General features: G+C 54.9%; 2 protein-coding genes across 2 annotated transcripts; both read right to left on the bottom strand.

Annotated features, from left to right (window-relative positions):
* Window positions 1-170: 170 nt before the first annotated feature.
* ERN2 (endoplasmic reticulum to nucleus signaling 2) lies at window positions 171-7,788 on the bottom strand. The gene is made up of 21 exons (XM_034065611.1): window positions 7,666-7,788; window positions 7,402-7,435; window positions 6,785-6,857; window positions 6,432-6,504; window positions 6,177-6,299; window positions 5,991-6,092; window positions 5,646-5,898; window positions 5,488-5,566; window positions 5,265-5,415; window positions 5,061-5,182; window positions 4,760-4,936; window positions 4,393-4,624; window positions 4,044-4,134; window positions 3,457-3,646; window positions 3,179-3,278; window positions 2,896-3,095; window positions 2,224-2,371; window positions 1,986-2,113; window positions 1,711-1,834; window positions 1,475-1,542; window positions 171-1,408 (listed from the first exon to the last, which is right to left on the bottom strand). The coding sequence occupies exons 1-21, from the start codon at window positions 7,748-7,750 to the stop codon at window positions 1,217-1,219; spliced, it is 2,745 nt and encodes a 914-aa protein (XP_033921502.1). The 5' UTR covers window positions 7,751-7,788; the 3' UTR covers window positions 171-1,216.
* A 5,137-nt stretch (window positions 7,789-12,925) lies between these two features.
* On the bottom strand, window positions 12,926-19,483 carry UBFD1 (ubiquitin family domain containing 1). Its single transcript, XM_034065610.1, has 7 exons — window positions 19,298-19,483; window positions 18,789-19,055; window positions 18,507-18,715; window positions 17,296-17,361; window positions 17,028-17,133; window positions 14,725-14,807; window positions 12,926-13,520 (listed from the first exon to the last, which is right to left on the bottom strand). The coding sequence occupies exons 1-7, from the start codon at window positions 19,317-19,319 to the stop codon at window positions 13,410-13,412; spliced, it is 864 nt and encodes a 287-aa protein (XP_033921501.1). The 5' UTR covers window positions 19,320-19,483; the 3' UTR covers window positions 12,926-13,409.
* Window positions 19,484-19,525: the final 42 nt, after the last annotated feature.

The raw sequence follows: 19,525 nt of genomic DNA, 5'->3' as shown, positions 1-19,525 counted from the left end.
TGGGGAACCAGGGCTGTGCTGTGAGCAGGACTGCAGGATAATGGCCCCACCTTCTGTGGCACTGGCTCCATTTGCAGGAGCCCAGTGAAGTACCCTGGGTTTCTTCCTGCTCTTGCCTTGCCAGCACCTCCTGGTGCTCTCCAACCACTTTGGTTTTAAGCAGGACAAGCTCTTTAGTTGTCTTTTAATAACATTTAGTATAAAAGGCTCTAGACCATACAGCATCCTGAAAAGAAACCAGGTACAAACACCTTGTTACCTGCAAGACAATATCCCACACCCCAGCACAGGAATCACACTGTACACAATTATTGCCTTTCCCAAGAGGAAACCTTACTGCATTAAATACATGCCCATGGGGATGCTATAAACCAGAACAGCCCTGAGGCAGCAGGGAGGCTGTGGGGTAACATGGGAGGATCCCTGGGGTGATCCCTGCCTTGGTGTCCTGGGACAGCAGCTCCACTGCTCTGGGCAGGCCCAGTCCCAGGCTGCAGCCACCAGAAGCATTTCTCAGCCCAGCTGAGGTTAAAACTTCATTACTGGGATTGTGCTTCATTACTGGGAGGCCTCTCGCTCCCCTGCAGGCTGGTGCTGCCTTGTCCTCAGCAGCCCTGGGCTGGTGCCAGGAGCTGACCTGTGCTGAGGCATCACCTCCAGCGTCAAGACTGAGGCTTGGAGCACCCTGCTCTAGTGGAAGCTGTCCCTGCCCATGGCAGGGGTTGGTTTAACATCCCTCCAACCCCAAGCAGTCTGATGCTGTGAAGGAGTTCCCAGTCCAGGTCACAGCCAGGTTGGATGCACTCAGAGCTGCTCTCCCAGGTACGTGGCACAGGGTGCAGCTCCCTGATCCCCCTGCTGTGGCCTGGCCCCATCCTGGCTGTGCTGGTGTCCTGCTCTGCAGCCACCCTCAGGCAAACACAAGCACCGTGTCCATCGGCAGCCACCGGATCACTCATGTAGATGCTTTTAGCAAGCACTTGTAAAGGTGGGTGCCCAGGGGGGTCCCTCTTGGGCTCAGCAGAGCTCAGGCAGGAGCAGTGCTGCTCTGTACTCAGCTCCTCTGGGTCATGCTGCTTGTAGCCCACCTGTACACTGGGCAACCGGTCCTGAGACCCCCATCACCCCATGGAGGGTGCAGGGACACCGGAGAGCTCCCGGGGCTGCTCCAGGGATGTGGCCCCAGAGGCTGGTGTGGTCCCAGTGTGCATCCTGCTCACTTCCCATCACCTGCCGGCCCCTGGCTGTAGTAGGGGTGGAAGAGCCGCTCGTGGGCACAGAGCCTCATGGCCCCATGTGTGTGCAGCAGCAGCCGGGGGAAGCGGGAGGTGAAGTAGTGCACAAAGGCATCGGGGACGGAGCCCAGTGTGGCGCGGACCTCAGCCGGCAGCTCATGGTAATGGTGCTTCTGCAGGAGAGAGGCAGTGAGCGGCACCGGGGCCATGTGGGGAGCAGGGAGCTGGGGGGGATGTACCTTGTTCCTCATGGCCCGCAGCAGGTCTCGCACCGAGGCCCCCTTGTAGGTGCGGAACTTCCTGAGGTCTGCGGAGAGCAGGAGGGATGGGGAGTGAGGGGGACGGGCGAGGGGCTGCAGCAATGGGGCTGCAGCAATGGGGCTGCAGCGATGGGGCTGCAGCAATGAGGCTGCAGCAATGGGGCTGCAGCAATGGCAGCAGGCAGCAGAGCCCATGGCACAGCCCCTGTGCTCACCGGTCTGCAGCGGCAGGGAGATGTGCATCCTCCAGTTGGTCCTCACCACCGCCCGCCCGCCTGCCTCCAGGGCAGAGGCAATGGGACCCTCAGAGGGCTCCTTCTCGATGCGGTCGCTGACGTCCTGCACACAAGAGCAGGGCTGGGGTGGGCACAGAGCCGGTGCCAAGGGAGACACAAAGCCAGAGACCCCCCCAGCTTCCAAAGGAGCACATTGACCTGAGTACAGCATCTCCAGCTCTCGTTCAGAGCACACTACATCCACTGCCACTCACCTGGAAGAACTGCAGCTGCTTCTCCCGGCTCCAGAAGAAGGGATGCACGAGGACCACGGGGGCTGAGGGTCGGTGCTGGGGCTCGGGGCTGATCATTGCCACAATCAGGTCTCTGGCAACCAGCTTGTCTGGTAGGTGAAACAACACAAGGGAGAACCAACACCCGGAGCAGGACCCGGAGCTGTGCCCCTTAGCTCAGGGCTTTATCATGGGGCTGTGCCCTTGGGAAGGGTCTCACCATGAGCTTCTTCCTCCAGGCAGCTCAGCTGGTAAGAGCCTGACAAGATGTTGGCCTGTCGCCGCAAGCTGTCCCCAAACGGGTGCTGTCCCCCTGACAACACGTAGTAGAAGATGCAGCCGGCTGAGAAGATGTCCACAGCACATGTCTGCAACACAGGATGGGAAGGGGATGGATCCTCATGGCAGAAAGCAAGGAAAGCTTTCACCTCCCTGCTCCCCCATTCCTGTATGTGAACACTTGGTCACTGGCTGCAGGGCTGCTGGAAAATGCATCACATCAGGTCCCGATGAGGGAAGAGGCTTTCAGAGGCACAGACAGAAGTCAGGATGTCATGGGCAGAGGGACACACTGGGTCTCACCCCACTGTGCAAACCAAACCCACCATGAGGGATGTGGAACATGATGCCAGCACCAGTACATGCCCTGCCAGGGACCAGTACAGCACCCAGCTTCCAGAGGGAACAGGACTCCCTGCACTAAGACAAGCAGAAGGGTGACCTCCATTGCAAGCCATGGCCCTCTCCAACCTCCCCATCCTGAACTTCCAAGGACTGCATTGGGATGAGATGCCCAGTGCTGGACACAGGGCTCAGGTTAGGGTTAGGGTGCACTGGTGCACTGTGCTGCCCTGGCTCAAGGAGCACCAGAGGGGATCCATGTCTCACTGACCGGGTTCTCCTTTGGAGCCTCCTGCAGCAGCTCGGGTGCCATCCATCCCTCAGTGCCAGGGATGCCGGAGCGGAGGCTGAAGCTCTGTCGTCCCCCCTGCAGCTTCTTGCAGAGGCCGAAGTCGGAGATGACAGCTCGGATCTGCCCATGGGGGTTTGGGGCAGAGATGAGGATGTTACAGGGTTTCAGGTCACGATGGGCTGGAAGAGAGCGCTCGGTGTCACCCACCCAAAGCACTGCATGAGGACAGGATCGAGCCGGGATGCTCCACACTGCTGCTCACCGATGCTGAGGGAATGGAGATGAGCCAGCCCGGACATGGTCTGGTGCAGCAGAGACACCGGGTCCAGGCCACGGCGGTCAAAGCTGGGGCTTTCCACATACTGGAACCATACAGAGGTAGAAAGAGATGAACTGGGGCAAACAGAGCTTGCCAGGAGATGCTGCTCGCTGGGGTGGATGGAGACAGCCCATGCAGAGGCTGCTGCACCCCAGCCTCGCTGTTTCCAGGTCAGCCCCTATTGCCCCTCAGCAGCACGGTGTCCATGGCCATGGGCTCACCTCCTGCAGTGTGGCAGAGCAGAGCTCGATGGCAATGTAGTGGAACTGCCTGTCCCTCTCGGTGCAGAAGTAGCGCACGACGTGCGGGTGCTCGTCGGACTCCCGCAGCAGCCGCACCTCCCGGTCCACCAGGTGGAAGCACTCGGGCAGCAGCCGCTTCACAGCCACGTTCCGGCCCTCGAACCGTCCCCTGTGTGGGGCTGGGGCTGTGTATGGGGCTCCAGGGCCAGAGACCCTCGGGGTCCTCAGCATGGGTCACCTTAGAGCCGCTCCAAGGGATGTCACAGCCATGGGCAGGCAGGAATCCCTGCGCTGTGCTGCCCAAGGGGCTCGGGGTCCCCTTGTGGGGCAATAACGTCCCTTTGCTCTCTGCTGTGTTTAGTGCTGGGGAAAGGGGCTCAGAGCCAAGGGAACCTCAACAGGGGCTGGAGCACCAGGAAGCAGAGGATGGGGCAGTGGTGTGAGGGTCAGACCTGCCCTGTGTACCCACAACACGATGAGGACCACAAGAAGGGAAAGAGGTGATCCAACCTCAAAGGTACCCAGGGAGAAGAGGAGCAGGATGAGGGCACCCTGGGGACACCCACCTGAAGACAAAGGTTCCTCCAGCTCCATGGCCCAACACATCCTTGGGGTTAAAGGAGACTTTCCCAACTACAACCATGTCCAGTTCTGCATCTGTAGAGGAAGAGAGGACACATCCTTCAACCCGTGAGCACTGGTCCTATAGGAAGAACACCAGCTCTTTAACCAGCTCGATGTTTGTTGGGCTCTACTCCTGCAATGGCTTTTGTAGCCCACACTTCTCCAGCAGCAGATCCTGCATCTCCTCCCATCCCAGTGTGGCTGAGCCCGCTCATCTCAGGGCATCTCTGCTGCTGCTTCAGGTGACACCACAGAGCCCCTCACTCCCTGCCTGTTCCCACTTGCACACACCTCCATCGGCCGCTGGGGCAGTGGGATCTGCACTGCTGGTCCCATTAACCAGGTCCTGTAGGGCCGAGGGGCCCTGCGGGTGCTGGGATGCTGTGTGCTGGCTCAGCCCTGGCTCCGCAGCAGCAGCATCCCTGGAGCCCCGGCCGGGGAGCAGCATCTCCTGCTGCTGCTGCAGGAGCTGGATCTGCCTCTCCAGCTGCTGCTGCTGCTCCGTGTGCTGCCGCTGCAGCCTCTGGAACACACAGTGCTCAGCACCCAGAGCAGGGCTCACTGTGGGTGCTGTGTGCACCACACCTCAGCCATGGGGTGATCGGGAAGGGGATCCCATCCCCTCGGGAGCAATGGGATCTTCCACTGCCACACTCACCGTGAGCAGCAGGAGCAGCATCCCCCCGCCCAGCAGAGCCGTGCCCACCGCAGCCGTCACCAGCTCCCATGCACTGGGATCAGGGTACACCTCCACCTGCTCCCCCGGTGCGGGATCCAATGGGAACTGCTCCTCGCTGCGGATGGATGGCTCCTCCACACTGCTCGGGGCCAGGAACTGCAACACACACCGGGGCTGGGCTGGCACTTGGGTTGGGGACCCCCTCTCTGTGTGACCCCACACTGAGGGCCCCGCACCCAACCCCAGCCCTACAATGACCCCACAGAACTTCCCCACTCACATCATCGAACAGGGTCCTGGCGGACGGGGCCCTGGGGATGATGGTTTCTGTTGTCTTCCTCAGGATCTCTGGGAACGCCCTCAGCATCGTGGTGTGCACCACGGGGGGCAGCTCATGGTGCCCTATGGTGGGAGGAGAACACAGACAACCATGGGCTCAGATCCCCTGCCCAGGGACACATCCGAGCCCAATGTGGGTCCGCACCTATGAGTAGCCACTGGTTGCGGAGCGCGGTGATGCTGCCCTGCGGGTACTTGACATCAGTGCTGGGTGTGATCTCACACTCCCCCGACTCCCTCATGGTCACCTCCTCTGTGGTGGGGCCATCGATCCTGGCCAGTGTGATGCCCTGTGGCTGGGACCCACATCTCATGGAGCACCAGCAGCTGGGTCAGCGCGGCACGAGCGCACCGGTGCCGGCACTCACCACCAGCGCCACGCTGCTGTGCACCAGGGATGTCAGGGCATAGAAGCTGGCTGCGTGCTTCCCCACGTACAGCGCCGGCCTGCAAGGCAGGGACAAGCATCAGCCTTACATCCATCACGGATCCAATGCATGAATGCCACCGGCACAGGAGCACGTACAGCAGCTGGGTCTTGGTGCTGGTGAAGTCCCTCAAGGACTGGTGGCTCCAGTGGATGTCCTGCGAGTGGAAGGTGAGGTAGCGCAGGGTCTCCATGGCCAGGTTGAGGTGTGGGACGCGGCGCAGGCTGTCCTGGTGCCACATGTAGATGCCAACCACGGGTGAGCCATAGTTCTGTGCCCACAGCATCTCCCCACTCTCCTTGTCCAGTGTCACCACCAGCCCGTCCCCACTGGATGCGAAGTGAGCCATCTCTGGGCAGGCAGAGGATGGGGTGATGCAGCAGTGATGCATGGGGCTGTGTCCCTGTTCCCCCCCAGACCCTGCCATGGCCACAGCCACTCACTGTAGTGGTGCTGCTCCTCGCAGAGCGGTGCTGAGTACTCAGAGAAGGTGGCGTTCCAGCGCAGCTGCCGTGACTTGGTGTCGTACATGGTGATGATGTACTCTGGGAGCAGGGCATGGGGTCACATCCAGCACCCCCCTCCCGGCTCCAAAGGGATGCATGCAGACAGGAGCAGGGCTGGCTTACGGGTCCGGCCGATGTAGAGCAGGGGACTGGACGGGCACAGACCATCCCAGGCCTCTGTAGAGAGCGTGGTCTGCTTCTCCCCTGACTTGGGGTCCACGATGACCCACGTGTCCTGCTTCTTCCCTGGCAATGACAACACATTCCCAAGTCTCCGCAGCCCCAATGCCCACCCCAACAAACACCCCCAGGCTTCCCCTGGTCTCCCCTCCATGGATGCATTCTGGGGTCCCCTCTCCCTCTCCTGCTCCTCCGTACCGGTGTACAGCACCCCATCCGAGCTGCGGCACGGCGAGGACTGGACCAGCTCTGGGATGGTGAATGGGAGCTTCTGCAAGAACACAGAGCAGAGGATGTGGGGGCTGCCCAAGCAGCAGCATTCCCACTGTCAGGAGCAGGAGGGGAGGGATAGGTCCCAGCAAACCCCCTTCTCCTCCCCTGCCCTCATGGCTCAGGATGGAACAGTGGAGAAGGACAGATCCCAGTTGATACCTTCTTGGTGACAAGGAGCTGGAGCAACCAATAGCCCTGTGCTTGCCCCATCAAGATCTGCCTGGTCTGCAGCCCCCAGAGCGGCAGGGAGGATGCAGGCAGCCCCCAGCCCCACTCACCATCAAGCCCTCCTTGTTCTTCCCTCCCAGGATGTAGAGGCTGCCGTCATTGGGGTCTGGGAGGAACGCGGGTCTGGAAAGGAGAGAGCGGGTGGAACGTGAGCATCCCTGGGCACAGGCCAAGGGCTAAAGCAGAGCTGCACTAAAGACCCCCTGGGCACTTTGCTCCATGGTGCTCACTGTGGGGCTTGGCCTCTCCTGGAACTTCCAGAGCTGGATTTGGGAGATGAGCTCCTGCTGTGGGTCAGCTCCGTAACCCCATACACTGCCCTGTGCCTACCGGCCCTGCTGGCTCCATGCCCTGCTCCCTGCAATCCCACCATCCCCTGCTCTTCCAGGTGGGTTTTCCTCCGTTTCCCTCCTCCTCTTTCACGTGGTGGTGCTGAGAGCTCCAGGCTCTACAATGCTGCAGCTCAGCAGCACGGAGCGGTTACTGCTCATCAATGTGCATGAAGGGCTGACACAAAGGGCAGGTTAAGGCAATGCCATGGGATGGGCTGGGAGGTTCATCCCTCGGGGTTCCCTTCCCCTGCTGTGAGCTGCAGGCTCCTGGGGCAGCTATGCACCAAAACAGGCTCCAGCACAGCCGGTGCCAGTGCCTGGGGTTTGACACTCACTCTGCCACATAGACAGGCACCTGCAGAATGGGATCTGGAAGAGAAGGAAAGCAGACATCAGCAGCCTCACCCTACCCACGGTGTTTGCTGAGGGCCTGTTTGCATTGCAGACCCGGAACCAGCATCCCCGGCTCCATGCTGAGCCCTGAGCTGGAGCCAGCAGCATCACTGGGATGGATGAACCCCAGAGAGCCAGGCTGGGGCTGCACCCCCAAACCCAGCCCCAGGAGCTGGGTGTGAGCAAACACCCCCATCATCACTCACCATCCTTGAGGGTCCACTTGATGTCCCCTGTGCTCTTACTCACTGCGTGGAGGTTTCCATCCAGAGTGGATACGAAGAGCAGCATCTCTGGGACAGTCACAGCACTGCTCTTGAGGCACTGCAGGCAGGAACATGGTCCTTAGGGAGCAGTAGGGACAAGCTCCCATTGCCCAGTACCTCCCAGCCCCTTGCCCTCCTGTCCCCTGGATCCCGCTCTGCTGCAGTGGGAATGAGCACGACTGTTCCCTGCCGTGTCCCACAGGTGACACCAACAGCTCCACTACCGGCTCCTTCCAGAAACAAACGGGTTGGGTGACTTTCCATGCCAGCAGTGCAGGCAGCGCTGCCCGAGCCCTGCCTGACGTGGAGGTCACCATAAACACACCGGGAAGAGGAGCCCCATCAGCCGCACAGCGAGCGCCAGCTCAGCCGGCAGCGCACACACCCCATGGGCAAACAGGGATCCGCAAACAGCACCAGACCTGAGCGGCTCCGGGCACAGGCAGAGCTGGCGTGGCCGTCCCGGTGCCAGCGCGGCACAGGCAGAGCAGAGTGAGGAACCTGCTGCATCCTGGTGCTTGGCACAGTCCCTTTGCTGCCTCTGACCTGCTCTAGGCCCAGCCAGGCCACCAAGCAGGCGCTGGCTGCTGGTCTGTGCCCACCGTGTGCCCCATCAGCACCAGCTCCCTCCCAGTGCTCCTCACACCAACCCCTCTGTGCCAAGACCAATTCTTCCCTTTGCCCTTCTTCTTGCTTGTTTTTAAGGGAGGTCAGAGTGAGTTTCCCAGCCCCTGCTTTGCCCACAGGATGCAGTGGGGCTGGCAGAGGAGGACAACTGCTCCTCCAGCACCGTGTGGCCACGCAGGGTACAAGAGACCAGGACAGCAAACACGGAGCTCTCGTGCTGTGGCCACTGCATGAGGGAATAGGACAGAGCCCACCTCACAGCGGTCAGAGCCCAGCTCTGTGCTCACCATCTCTGCTTCTCCCTCCCCTGATGCTTTGCAGTTCCTTCCATCCCTTCTGTAACTGCAGTTCTCCGGTGTCAGGGCACTCAAACAGAGGCCGGGCTGCCCAGCGGCTCCCACCAGCACCACGGGCAGCACTGGGAGCACTGGGAGCTGCCACCCTCCCCACCGCTCCAGCCGCGCTGCCCCAGCAGCCCAGGAGCGCGGCTGCTGTTCCCATGGGATGTTCCCAGGACCCCTGCATCCCGAGGCTCCCACCACGTCCCCTGGAGCCTGCAGCGATGCTGGAGCTCAGCCACAGCCTTGGGGCTCGTTCTCTCCCCCAGTGACGGAGAGGAACAGGGACGGGTCCCCGGTCGCTCTCAGCGCAGCCGGAGCCGGCACTGGGTTCTCTCCTCCGGGCAGAGGGCAGCATCTGCGCGGTGCTGCGGGTCCCGCACGCTCCTGACAGCACCGTTACCGGGGCCCCTTCACCCGCACCTGTACCTCCCGCTGCCCCCGTTGTCACCCGGGGTCCCCGCTGGTTCCGGTACCTGCGCAGGGAGCAGCAGCAGCAGCAGCGGCAGCAGCACCGGCGGCGGCGGAGGGAGCCCACGGGGCAGCGGCTGCGGGGGGAGCCCACGGGGCACCGGCTGCGGGGCCGCGCATGGCCCGCACGTACCGGACATCCCGGGGCATCGGCGCAGGGCCGGGCCGCGCTTATCGTGAGTCAGCGGAGCCGGGGCGGGACCAGGACGCGGCTTCCTGCCCCCCCCCCCGCCCCGGTGTGCGGGGCTCTGCCCGGACCCCGTCCCGTGGCATCAGCCTCAGCCGAGGGGAGCAGAGCCCGGCCCCGACCCCTGCAGCTAAAGGGATCTCCTCTGCCCCGGAGCCAGGCTGGGAGAGCTGGGATAGCTCAGAGCAGGAGACCTGAGAGCAGCTCCAGTGCCTGAAGGGGCTGCAGGAACTGGAGAGGGGCTTGGGACAAGGGATGTAGGGACAGGCCAAGGGGAATGGCTTGAACCTGCAGAGGGGAGATGGAGATGAGCTCTGAGGCAGAAGTGTTGTGGAAGCAAACAGAGCAATACTCAATTATCAAACTTTAACCCATGAAACTGATTTCACAGCATGAACCAGCAGCACAACCAGGCAAGGTTACACTTAGGAAATGCACCAGTGCAAGTCTAAGACCAAATATTTGTAATCTCCCTCACCTGAAATAGGCAACAGATTATTTAAAGATACTGTAAGACATGGTACATGTTCCATTGAAATAAACCTGCAGTGGACACAAATACCTAAGGCTTCTAATATAAAACCAAAGACTGAATTGCTTCGAGTCCAGGTAAGACAGAGCGAACTTCCAGGGGCCAAGGAGACAGAGGCCTTGGCTGGAAGGGATGATGGTCACAGGCTTCAGACAAGACTTGCTACAGGTCTCAGGTCCTCCCCTTCCTCCCTGTGATGACAGCAATGAACACAAGATGCTGAGGACCTGATCCTAACATGTGGGGAAAGGTGAGGGACAAAACAGGGAATGGGAACTGCTCCATGGGACAAACAAGTTACAGAGGGAGAAATAGTCAACAAAAGAAGGAATTTTGGGAAGAGGCCTCACTGCAGGAGCACCTGGGACTAACCCCAACCCTACACACCATGAGCAGGTCACTTCTCTTCAGACCTTGGAGCATGGGGAAGCCACATTCATGGGCTGTGGGCAGCCTGATGCTGTGTGTAACCACTACAGCTGCTTTATGGGAACAGGTTCATAGCGAGTTCTTTGAATTCACATCAGTTTCTCTCCCAGCACTGTGAGCTCCTTATTCCAGCTCCTTATTCCAGCTACACACTGCTCAAACAGTGCTGTTCATGGAAATTAATCATTGACTTTAGTCTTACACTTGATATGATGAATTTGTGAGTAACACAAGATTTACCTGCAAGATACAGTGTCTGCTCACCCCAAGTAAGGTTTAGTGACACACTGCAGCAGTCCCAACACAGAACTACACCAGGAACTGTTTATGCTTGGGATGCACAGAGGAGGGATACTGGAACTCACAGTGCTGGACATGGAGGAAGGACAGGGATGCACCCAGGTGAGCAGCAGTGCTCATGCAGGGAGCTCTGGGACATGGCAGGACTCCTCCTGGATACACCAGGAGATACAGAGCTCCCATGGTTCTGAAACAGAAAGAATCCTGAAGGTGGAGCTGCTCCATTCAGTTGGAATATTCATGTCAAAGAACTCCCAAGTAATGGACTAGATTGAGCCAACAGACACCAGGTAAAGCATTTTATATAAGTATCATTTTCCTGTATTTTAATTCAAACTTTGCACATAGAACAAAAGAGTGAAACAATTTCATTTTTCAAATCAAAACCAACATAAAAAGAAGCACCTGAACAGAATTACATTTAGTTTATAGTACTCTCTGTGTTTGAACTTGCTTTGTAACCAATGGGCTTTATACTCAGTTCCCTTTGAGACAAGCAGCTGTACCTGCACGGGATGCAGAGGAATCGTGCCCTTGGGACAGGAGCAGACAGGAATGTGGCACATTGCCCTGTGCCTGTGGTGCCCTCAGAGCAATGCATCAGGTACCTGTCCTCCTGCAGCACCAGAGCATGCTCACCCTGGTCACTGCAGGAGGCACAGACACACCGGAGCTCCGGGCAGGAGCTGGAACCAAGACACATGCTCTGTTCCAGAGCACACAGAGAGGATAGGGAAGGAAAACAGAACGTGAGCAGATGTACAGACAGGTCCAGGCAAGCCAGGTAGCAAGTGGGAGCTGATGGTCACAGAGCCAACAAAATGGGGAGTGCAAAGGTGACCCCAAGTGACAGGAAAAGCTGATGGCACCATTGTCTTTATGCTGCAGTGCATACGCTCTCCACCACGTCCTGGAGCTTAAATTGTGCCTGAACAGCAGGACTGGCAATGAATCAGAAGCGTGACAGCAGCGTCCAGTGTGCAGTGTTCTCTCCCACCTGGTCACTCCAGCTCCACTGCCTGCTCCATGCTGCTCTGGGGACCCGACAGGAACTGCTTCCATCTCAGTGCATGTAGGGCAGAACGCGCTGCTGCTGGCTTGTGTACAGAAAGGAAACACCTCAAGCTACAAGAGTGACAAGCACATCACTGGTTTACAGGCAGGATACAAAACACCTCTAAGATTTGTATTGCATGGGTGGTCTGACTGAAAATACAAAACCAATACTGCTATCAAGAGCACACATGGAAATACGGAATCAGAACACATACCATAAAGTGAATGCTTCTCCCAGACTCTCAAATAAAGCAAAACAAATACTCATTTGGAAATCTGCACCTACTGAGTTTCAACTGAGCTGCTTTAAGGAAAGAGAAAACAAGACATGGAGCACACCAAGACCAGCTATTCCCAACAGGCCTCTCCATGGGTTCACAGAGTGTTGAGCTACTTGCACTGAGCACTGTCAAGTTTAGTGTTAAACAGTGACCTGCCTGATGCAGGTTTAACACCGAGCCAGGCGGATTGAGCCTGACTGCCCAGCACTATCTGCTAAGGGTCTGCACCTTTGCAGGACTGAAAGGTCCATCAGAAACCTGAGATAATGGCACGTGGCTGGCTGAGAGGAGAGGCAGAACTTCACAGGCCAAAGATGGGAGCGCTGCTTCAGACAGGACGAGAGGCAAGAGCTTCCTGTAAACTTGAGCAGAGAAAAACTGAAAGGTGATTTCAAGAGATCAGTTGCTGGACAGATACTCTGAATTGGGCAGGATTCACTGAATAACATTGTTATACATTTTCAAATCCAGGACACTAAAGACCACTGCAGTGATGGAGGGTCCAAACCAGCATCTGAGCATCGCTCCTCCCCATCAGGGCAGGGAGGTCTCTTTGGTTCTCTCCCTCCCAAGGCCGGTGTTGCTGCTCCATGTGCTCACCCAGCAGCATGGTTCAGCTCAGGAGGGTTTGTCAGTCACACAGGTGAGTATCACTGCAACTGCTGCAGAAGGGCTCTAGACCACAGCATGCAGGGTCAGGGAAATGCTCCAACACCATCACACTGGGGGCAGGATAGGAGCAGCAAGGTGCAAGGTGGGAGAGGGACAACTAACATGGCATGAAAGGGAGTGGGAAGCAGCACAGTGGTGTTCATCTGCTCCAAACATGCTACATGGAGTACCAACCCAGAGCTTCTGGTATGGAACACATGGGTGAGGGGGGAAGGAAGCAGGACATCTTTGGGTTAAAATAATAATGAAAACATTAGTTTTGCTACCAAAGAGTCAAACCTGAAAGCAAAGGGCCGCAGAATATGGCTTTACTGAGCATCAGTTTGCATACTGCTTAAAGTTTATTCTTAAAAAAACAGCTTCTGAAAGTCACAACCAAGTCACGAAATTAAATGGAACTGAAAGATTATGAAAATAGCTGGTTTTGTTCAAACCATGTAAAAAATCCTCCATAATACATCGTCATAGTTTCTTTTAAAAACTAAACTGGAAGATCAACTCTCAGCAGATTTAAGTGTATTACACATGATACTTTGTGAATTCAGATTTATTGATTTCCATTGTATTTGCTTTAAATATGGTTGAAGCTGACTGCAGAAAAGGGATGGTGAAATCTTTAAGTTAAAAGTAAACTAATGGTGAAAGGACATCACCTCTGGCTTCCCTCAACGCCTCGTTTGTCAGGGTGTATTAACAAGTTCCAGGACTGTCACATCCAGGGATGTCAGAGGCCTCTCCCAGCAGTGTCCTTTGCTTTGTGTCATTTTCCTGTGCCAGAGGTGAGCGTGCTTTCAAAAATACTGCCACTTGCCCAGCACCGTGTCTTTGATTGCATCAACGTATTGAGTGGGTACCCAATAGACCCAGTAGTAAGACGCTTCTGTTGGGCCCAGCTGAAATGCCTGTGAAGTTAAAAATGACAACGTTTACAAACAGGAAACAAACAGCTCATACCAGGGGGCAGGTACAGCCTGACCACTGCGGACTCAGCAGTGTCTGCTGCTTCAGACACTCGGTGCAAGCTCCTGGTATGTGGAAAGCAACTAAAGCTTCCTCAGAGAAATGAGAATGGCAAAGCAGCAGATGAAGAGCGGAGCTCCTTCCTTCTGTGGTACCACAGCAGCAACAAAAACTCTTGGCCAGTTCAAGAACATGAAATCATTCTGGAAGACAGAATCTCCAAAGAACTGACTGGAATGCCCAGAGCTGAGAAGCCAAACAAGAACTAAAGAACATGCTTCCAGAGTCATGGGATTGCATGGGATTTTACAGGCAGACATAATGTCTTGTTCTCAGCCTATGTCAGTGTTCACAGCTGAGGAGCACCATGACAGCCAATAGCCTCTACCCTTGTGTTAGGGTAAGAGTGTATTGGAGCATACTCGAGGACATTTTCTTACATGGGTGATCAAAACCCCAGTATTTGGACAAAGCCTAGGCCAGCACACTCCTGCAGACAAGGATTTTAAGGTACAACATCTCCCCCTTCTCCTAAAGAAGGAGAAAGGCTTATATAAAGGAACTTACTTCAGCATTAAAAGTTATTACTGTACTTTGGAAAGCAAAAGCTCAGTAAACCCCCATAGATTAAGAGACAAAAATTCAGAGGAATTAGCAGAGGTTTCTTCTTAAATGTGCTCCTCTTCTAGGCCCTGAAGCAGGTGCTCAGGAAATCACATAAGGGAAAAATACACAGCATGAAATCCCCATTGGTTTGTTTAACCTCCAGCAAGGCTGTTGCCTGTGTGAATGTGCCATTTATGTGACTACAACAGACACCAGAAATTAACTAGATACAGGGAAACACCACTAAGAAATCAGGAGCTATATTGTGAGCATTCTTCTGCTAATGCTGTCACCAAACAGAAGATATGAGACAATGCTCAAGCAGTTCATGTTTGTGTGAAACCAGCCCAGATGCACACAGCAGCAGATAACCACCATGCCACCCAAAACAGTCACACTGACAGCACACTGTGTCCACATTCCCATCTTCACACCACATGAGGCTGCTCCACCTCCAACTTGCTCTGTTTTAAAAGCCCTGCTTCGTATATTTGCATGAAGTAATTAGACTGGATATATGAAAGGATAGACATTACTTACCATCATGTGATAATCCTCATGTCCTTCAATAGGTTCACTCACCACATTTTTAATGGACCCCATGGGTAACTTTTCTGTTCTCTCTACATTAAAATTGATCAAAGTATTATTTCGGACATAGGATGCAATAGTAGTTCATATTAACTTCAAATACCACCTCCATTACCTCCAAAAGCTCCTCATGTCAGCAGTTTCCTCTGGGTGAACTTTGGATACCTGCTGCTGGGAAGCCTGTTGTCCACATCACCACATACCCCCCAGGAATCCAAGCATGGACCCCACAGTTCCTTACATTTTAGGTCTCTGCATCACATTAGGCTCTTTATTGTACCTGATTCAATCCTAAACTGAGTGATGGGGACACCCTGGCTTTATCTAATGCTTCCCCATAAGGAACTCCACTTGGACCATCAGGATTACTCACCATAGTAAAGGCTGGTCCAGGTGTAAGAATATTCAGGGCCCATTATCAAGGGTATCTCTAAGCTTTACAGGTAGGTACTAAGCTCTGCTGCTGGAAACTACATGAAGACAGGCTAAAGAGCCCTTTGAAAGCCTCCTCCTGGTTTTACCCTGAGGCACTGTTCAACTGTTACTACAAAAGCACAGGGAAGGAAATAGGAGTAAACAGGGAAAGCAACAAACAGAGAAATTGAAGAAAAAGATGCCTACAGTTATGTGACAGAGTAATGTCAGCCAGAGACAGGCAATAAGGAATGACAAAGAACATGGTTCATGGCAGACTGGTCTCAGTTATGTGCTCATTTCTATGACTTACTGCAAGACTCTTCCTTTCAGTTCCAGCTTTCAGTGTTCACCTAAATTACTGAGCTGACCCTGATCTACCCCACTCAGACTCACAACGTTCATTCACTGAGGAAAACCTTACTTTGCATTCACTTAGCATCCCACAAATGAACTGCTCCTCACAGTACCTCAGCAACAGACAGATCGCTGTTATCAACACCTCTGACACAAACATCTGCCTCTGCCAAACCTCAGGCTACACAAACCCTGCACAAAGTGACCTGTGAAGCACAGAGAGGCTGCATAGAGGAAGAATGAGTTTCGACTTTCCAGGACTAGCAAGTGACAAATGGTGTTAACACCCAGTTGGTTTATCCTTATGTGCTGGCGCCTGACACGCATTTCTCGGCACAAGAAGCAGCTTTCCCAACAACAGCCAGCAATTACAGCCATTCCCTAGAGGAAGCAAGCTGCTGCTAATTTGGGGAAGTAGGGAAACAGGTTACATGAAAGGGAGATGACTACAACAAGAATCAAATTTCACAGCTTAAGAAACTCTGATCCAGAACACTTCAGAAATACTAAACTTGAAACTCATCTACAAGGTGAAGGAAACTACCTCAATATTACACATGTGTTCAGGACACATTATCAGCAATGTAAGCACCTGCCTGCCCAACTTAGCCCAGGATTAAAATCACTGCAGCTGCTACCAAGGGAGGTTTTAAAGCCACAAAAGTCTTCGCAATCAGGTCTGTCCTAGAGAGGGAAGGTCAAAACCTCACAAGACTTCTGCTTACTCTGGAAATCATGTAGCAGCTGAGGTGCCATCCAAAGCTACTGTTACCACACAACAAGGTTACTTTACTGACACAGTGAGCAAGCACTTTCTCTTGCCCTGATATTGCCCATCCTGGTCAAACTGCAGGAGCAGAGCTTCCCTTGCAGGCAGGGGCTACATGAGACATCCTCAGCCATGCACGTTAGCCCCACAGCACATTCAGCTCCTCCTGGCACTGCTCAAGACAGTAAACTGATTCCTCTGCACAGCAGCACAGGCTGGGGTCTCTGCACTTGTGCATCACTGAAACAAGACACCCAGCTAATTTTGGTTGGAAGGACACATAATGACAGAGATGCCAACACTCGGAGTTTAATCCCAGTTCTAAGATTCCCTTTCGAGCCTTAGCCAAGTCATTGAGCCTCTGTGGGATGCTGGCACCAAACCAATGTTTAAGAAGTGCTTTTGAGATGGGCCAGAAATGCCAAATATTGTAATGTATGTTTGCAGCTATGAACAGCAGATTGGAGCATTCCTCCACTGGCACAACTGAACTCAGATTTTTCCAAGAACACCAATAAAATATCAAGTAATAGTCAATGATCTGAGCAAATGGCATCTGAGAAGAGCAAGAAAAATGCAATGTTAAAAGTACTGCAATGCCAGCATTATTTGCTAAGCACAATGTAGTCACACCAGGAGCTATTTCAGGCTCACACAATTTGCTTCTAGTCCCATTACCCCCTATTCATCTCAGGGCTTTAGAGTTGCTCACCTTTTGTACCAATCCATAACTGGTCTTGCTCAAGTTTAAAGGTCAGTCTGACTTTCCCTCCAGACTTGTTGTACATGCCAGACAATGGCACTGTTGGCAGGCGCTCCTACAGAGAGGGAACATAGTAAGGCAAGGTGAAGGATGATCCATCTATTCCAGTTTTCTGCGAAGATAGTGAAGAACCATTGGGCCAGCAAAGACAGGTCTCAAACCACAATAAAAGCCTCTTTCCTGATCATGACAATGTCTCAAGTACTTATTTCCTTACCTGAATACCTTTAACAGAAGGCATCACATCATCAGGTTTGCCTTTATCCAATACTTTTCTGTGTTGCTGCAACATAAAAGCAGAAGTTGGAATTTACAGAAACGCAAGAGAGCTTCCAGCTGCCCCCTTGACCATATCCCCCAGCACTGAGAGACAGTTATGGACTATTCACAGTCATTTATCACACAGGAAATGGTTAATGTTCAGAGTTAACTGAGCACTTTCTGGGACAGTCTAAAGATATTCTACAAATGAACAGAACCCCAATGTAAAGCAAAGGACCTCCCCTCTACAATACACATAGTCTAATAGATCTATCTAGATAAAATTAAAGCCCCCCTTTAATATCAGACATGCTGAATCACATAGTTGGCATTCAGCAAGACAGTTTTAACAGTCAAGTGTTACATCCAGTGAGCGGCAGAGCCCCCGATGTGTGACAGTGCAACATAGTGCAACATACTGCAACACAGCAACAAACCAGAACACATTAGAGCAGTTGTAACTAAGAAAACCATGCTCAGAGCTTGTAAGTTGCCCAGTACCTTTAGGCAATGATGTAACTTAGACTGAAGGTGAACTATGCTACATTACAGGAAAACAAAAGCACGTTTCATGAAGGCTGCAGTTCAAGGATGCTCTACCCAAGCTTTAACCACGTTTATTTTGAGGGAGGGTAATGCCTCGAGCTGAGAACCCTTCCTCAGCCCCACAACTGCAGCACAGCACCAGAGTGAGCCCCTTGCATGGCTCTGTACCTCCTACTCAGAGACAGCACTTCAAGGCACGACAGAAGCATGGAACATCCATGTTCCCTTCAGTGCTGGGGCAGCTGAAGGAGCTGCTCTCTTGGTGCTTGTGTTAAAGGCAGGTTTTGGTGATCAAACTGTTTCATGACAATAAAACTTAGCTCGATTTTAAGCAGAATTCATGCAGACTGTGTCTGATCCAACACTCACAAAATATCCCAATTATTTACCGTTTCTTATCTGCAACCCTGAGCCTGGCACCAGCACAACCGGTGCAGAGCTCTGCTAGCCTAAACATCCTTCTGTTGCTAGAACTCCTCGGCCTTGAGCCCTCCTATCACTTGGCAATGAGAAACAAGCCCCAGCCTGCTCTGGGAAGGAAAAGGACCCATAGGTGAGCACTAAAGAACTATGAAGCCCACAGTTCCCCCCCCCACCAGCATTCAGTGAGACATTAATAACCTTTTGTCTGCAAAGTGGCTCCTTTTTGTTCTCTTCAGCTTTGACCTCCTGTTGAGCAGCCTCTTTGGGTGTATTCACAGCCAGAACATCGTTGATAGTGGACCCAACCACCATGATTTTCGCTCCGTTCGTGACTTTGATTTCCCGCAACGTTTTCTCCTCCGGTAGAAGCCCCTTGAACATCACTTTCTGCATGGCAGGGGGGAGGCCTAAGGGGCAAGCACAGCGGTTACGGCCCAGCCGACGGCAGGGGAGGCTCGGGCAGCGGCGGCCCCGACACACCTGTGAGCGAGTGGATCTTCTGCTTGAGCTCGGCTCCGGTGCTGTCCAACGCGAACCTCACGTCGTACTTGTTCTTGTTCCAGATCACCTTCAGCTCCACCAGCTCCCGGCCGCCCTCCCCTTCGTCGCCGTTGCTGACGGGCGCCTGCGGCGGCTCCCGTCGCTCCTCGCCCTGCGGAGAGGACCCCGCGGCTGGCGAGGAGCCCTCCCCGCCGCAGCCCAGCGGCGGCTCCGCTGCCTCCACCTCCATGCCCGGCTCCTCGGTACCTGCGGGCGAGCGGACGGGAAGAGTGCGGCCAGCGAGGAACTGCCCCGGCCCGACCGACCGCGTCCAACCGTGTCCAACCGGGTCCGACCGTGTCCGACCGCGTCCGACCTGGTCCAACCGTGTCCAACCGGGTCCGACCGTATCCAACCGTATCCAACCGTGTCCAACCGGCCCCTCCCGGCCCCTCCCACCCCCGCCCGGCCCCGCCCCTCCCCGCACCGCCGGTACCGCGAGCTCCTACCATCGGCGGCGGCGGCGGCCATGATGATTGTGTACAATGTGCCGCGGGGCAAGCCGGGAAGCGCCGCCGCGGCCTCCGGAGCCTCACCGGCTGCCGTAGCCCGGCCCCTCGTGCTCCGCCGCTGAGCGGGGCGGGAGCCGCAGGCCGGGCCGTGCACCGGAGCCCGGCACAGGAGTACGGGGACAAGGGCAGGGCCGGGCCTGGCCTGGCCGGGCTCCCCCCGAGGCT

Source organism: Melopsittacus undulatus, chromosome 8, assembly GCF_012275295.1.
Source record: "Melopsittacus undulatus isolate bMelUnd1 chromosome 8, bMelUnd1.mat.Z, whole genome shotgun sequence".
Taxonomy (NCBI): Eukaryota; Metazoa; Chordata; class Aves; order Psittaciformes; family Psittaculidae; genus Melopsittacus; species Melopsittacus undulatus.
The sequence above is the reverse complement of the archived record's forward strand: the minus strand, read 5'-3'. Positions and strand labels throughout refer to the sequence as shown.

Excerpts from the sequence above, each read along its gene's own strand:
- ERN2 (XM_034065611.1), bottom strand. The coding sequence starts at position 7,750 with ATGCTGCTCTTCGTATCCACTCTGGATGGAAACCTCCACGCAGTGAGT. Across the intron at positions 4,625-4,759 it reads TGCTGCTCCTGCTGCTCACG|AGGCTGCAGCGGCAGCACAC; the intron begins GTGAGTGTGGCA and ends TGTGTGTTCCAG. Across the intron at positions 4,135-4,392 it reads TGCCCCAGCGGCCGATGGAG|ATGCAGAACTGGACATGGTT; the intron begins GTGTGTGCAAGT and ends CTTCCTCTACAG.
- UBFD1 (XM_034065610.1), bottom strand. The coding sequence starts at position 19,319 with ATGGCCGCCGCCGCCGCCGATG. Across the intron at positions 17,362-18,506 it reads AGCCACTTTGCAGACAAAAG|CAACACAGAAAAGTATTGGA; the intron begins GTTATTAATGTC and ends TTTATGTTGCAG. Across the intron at positions 17,134-17,295 it reads CTTCTGTTAAAGGTATTCAG|GAGCGCCTGCCAACAGTGCC; the intron begins GTAAGGAAATAA and ends CCCTCTCTGTAG.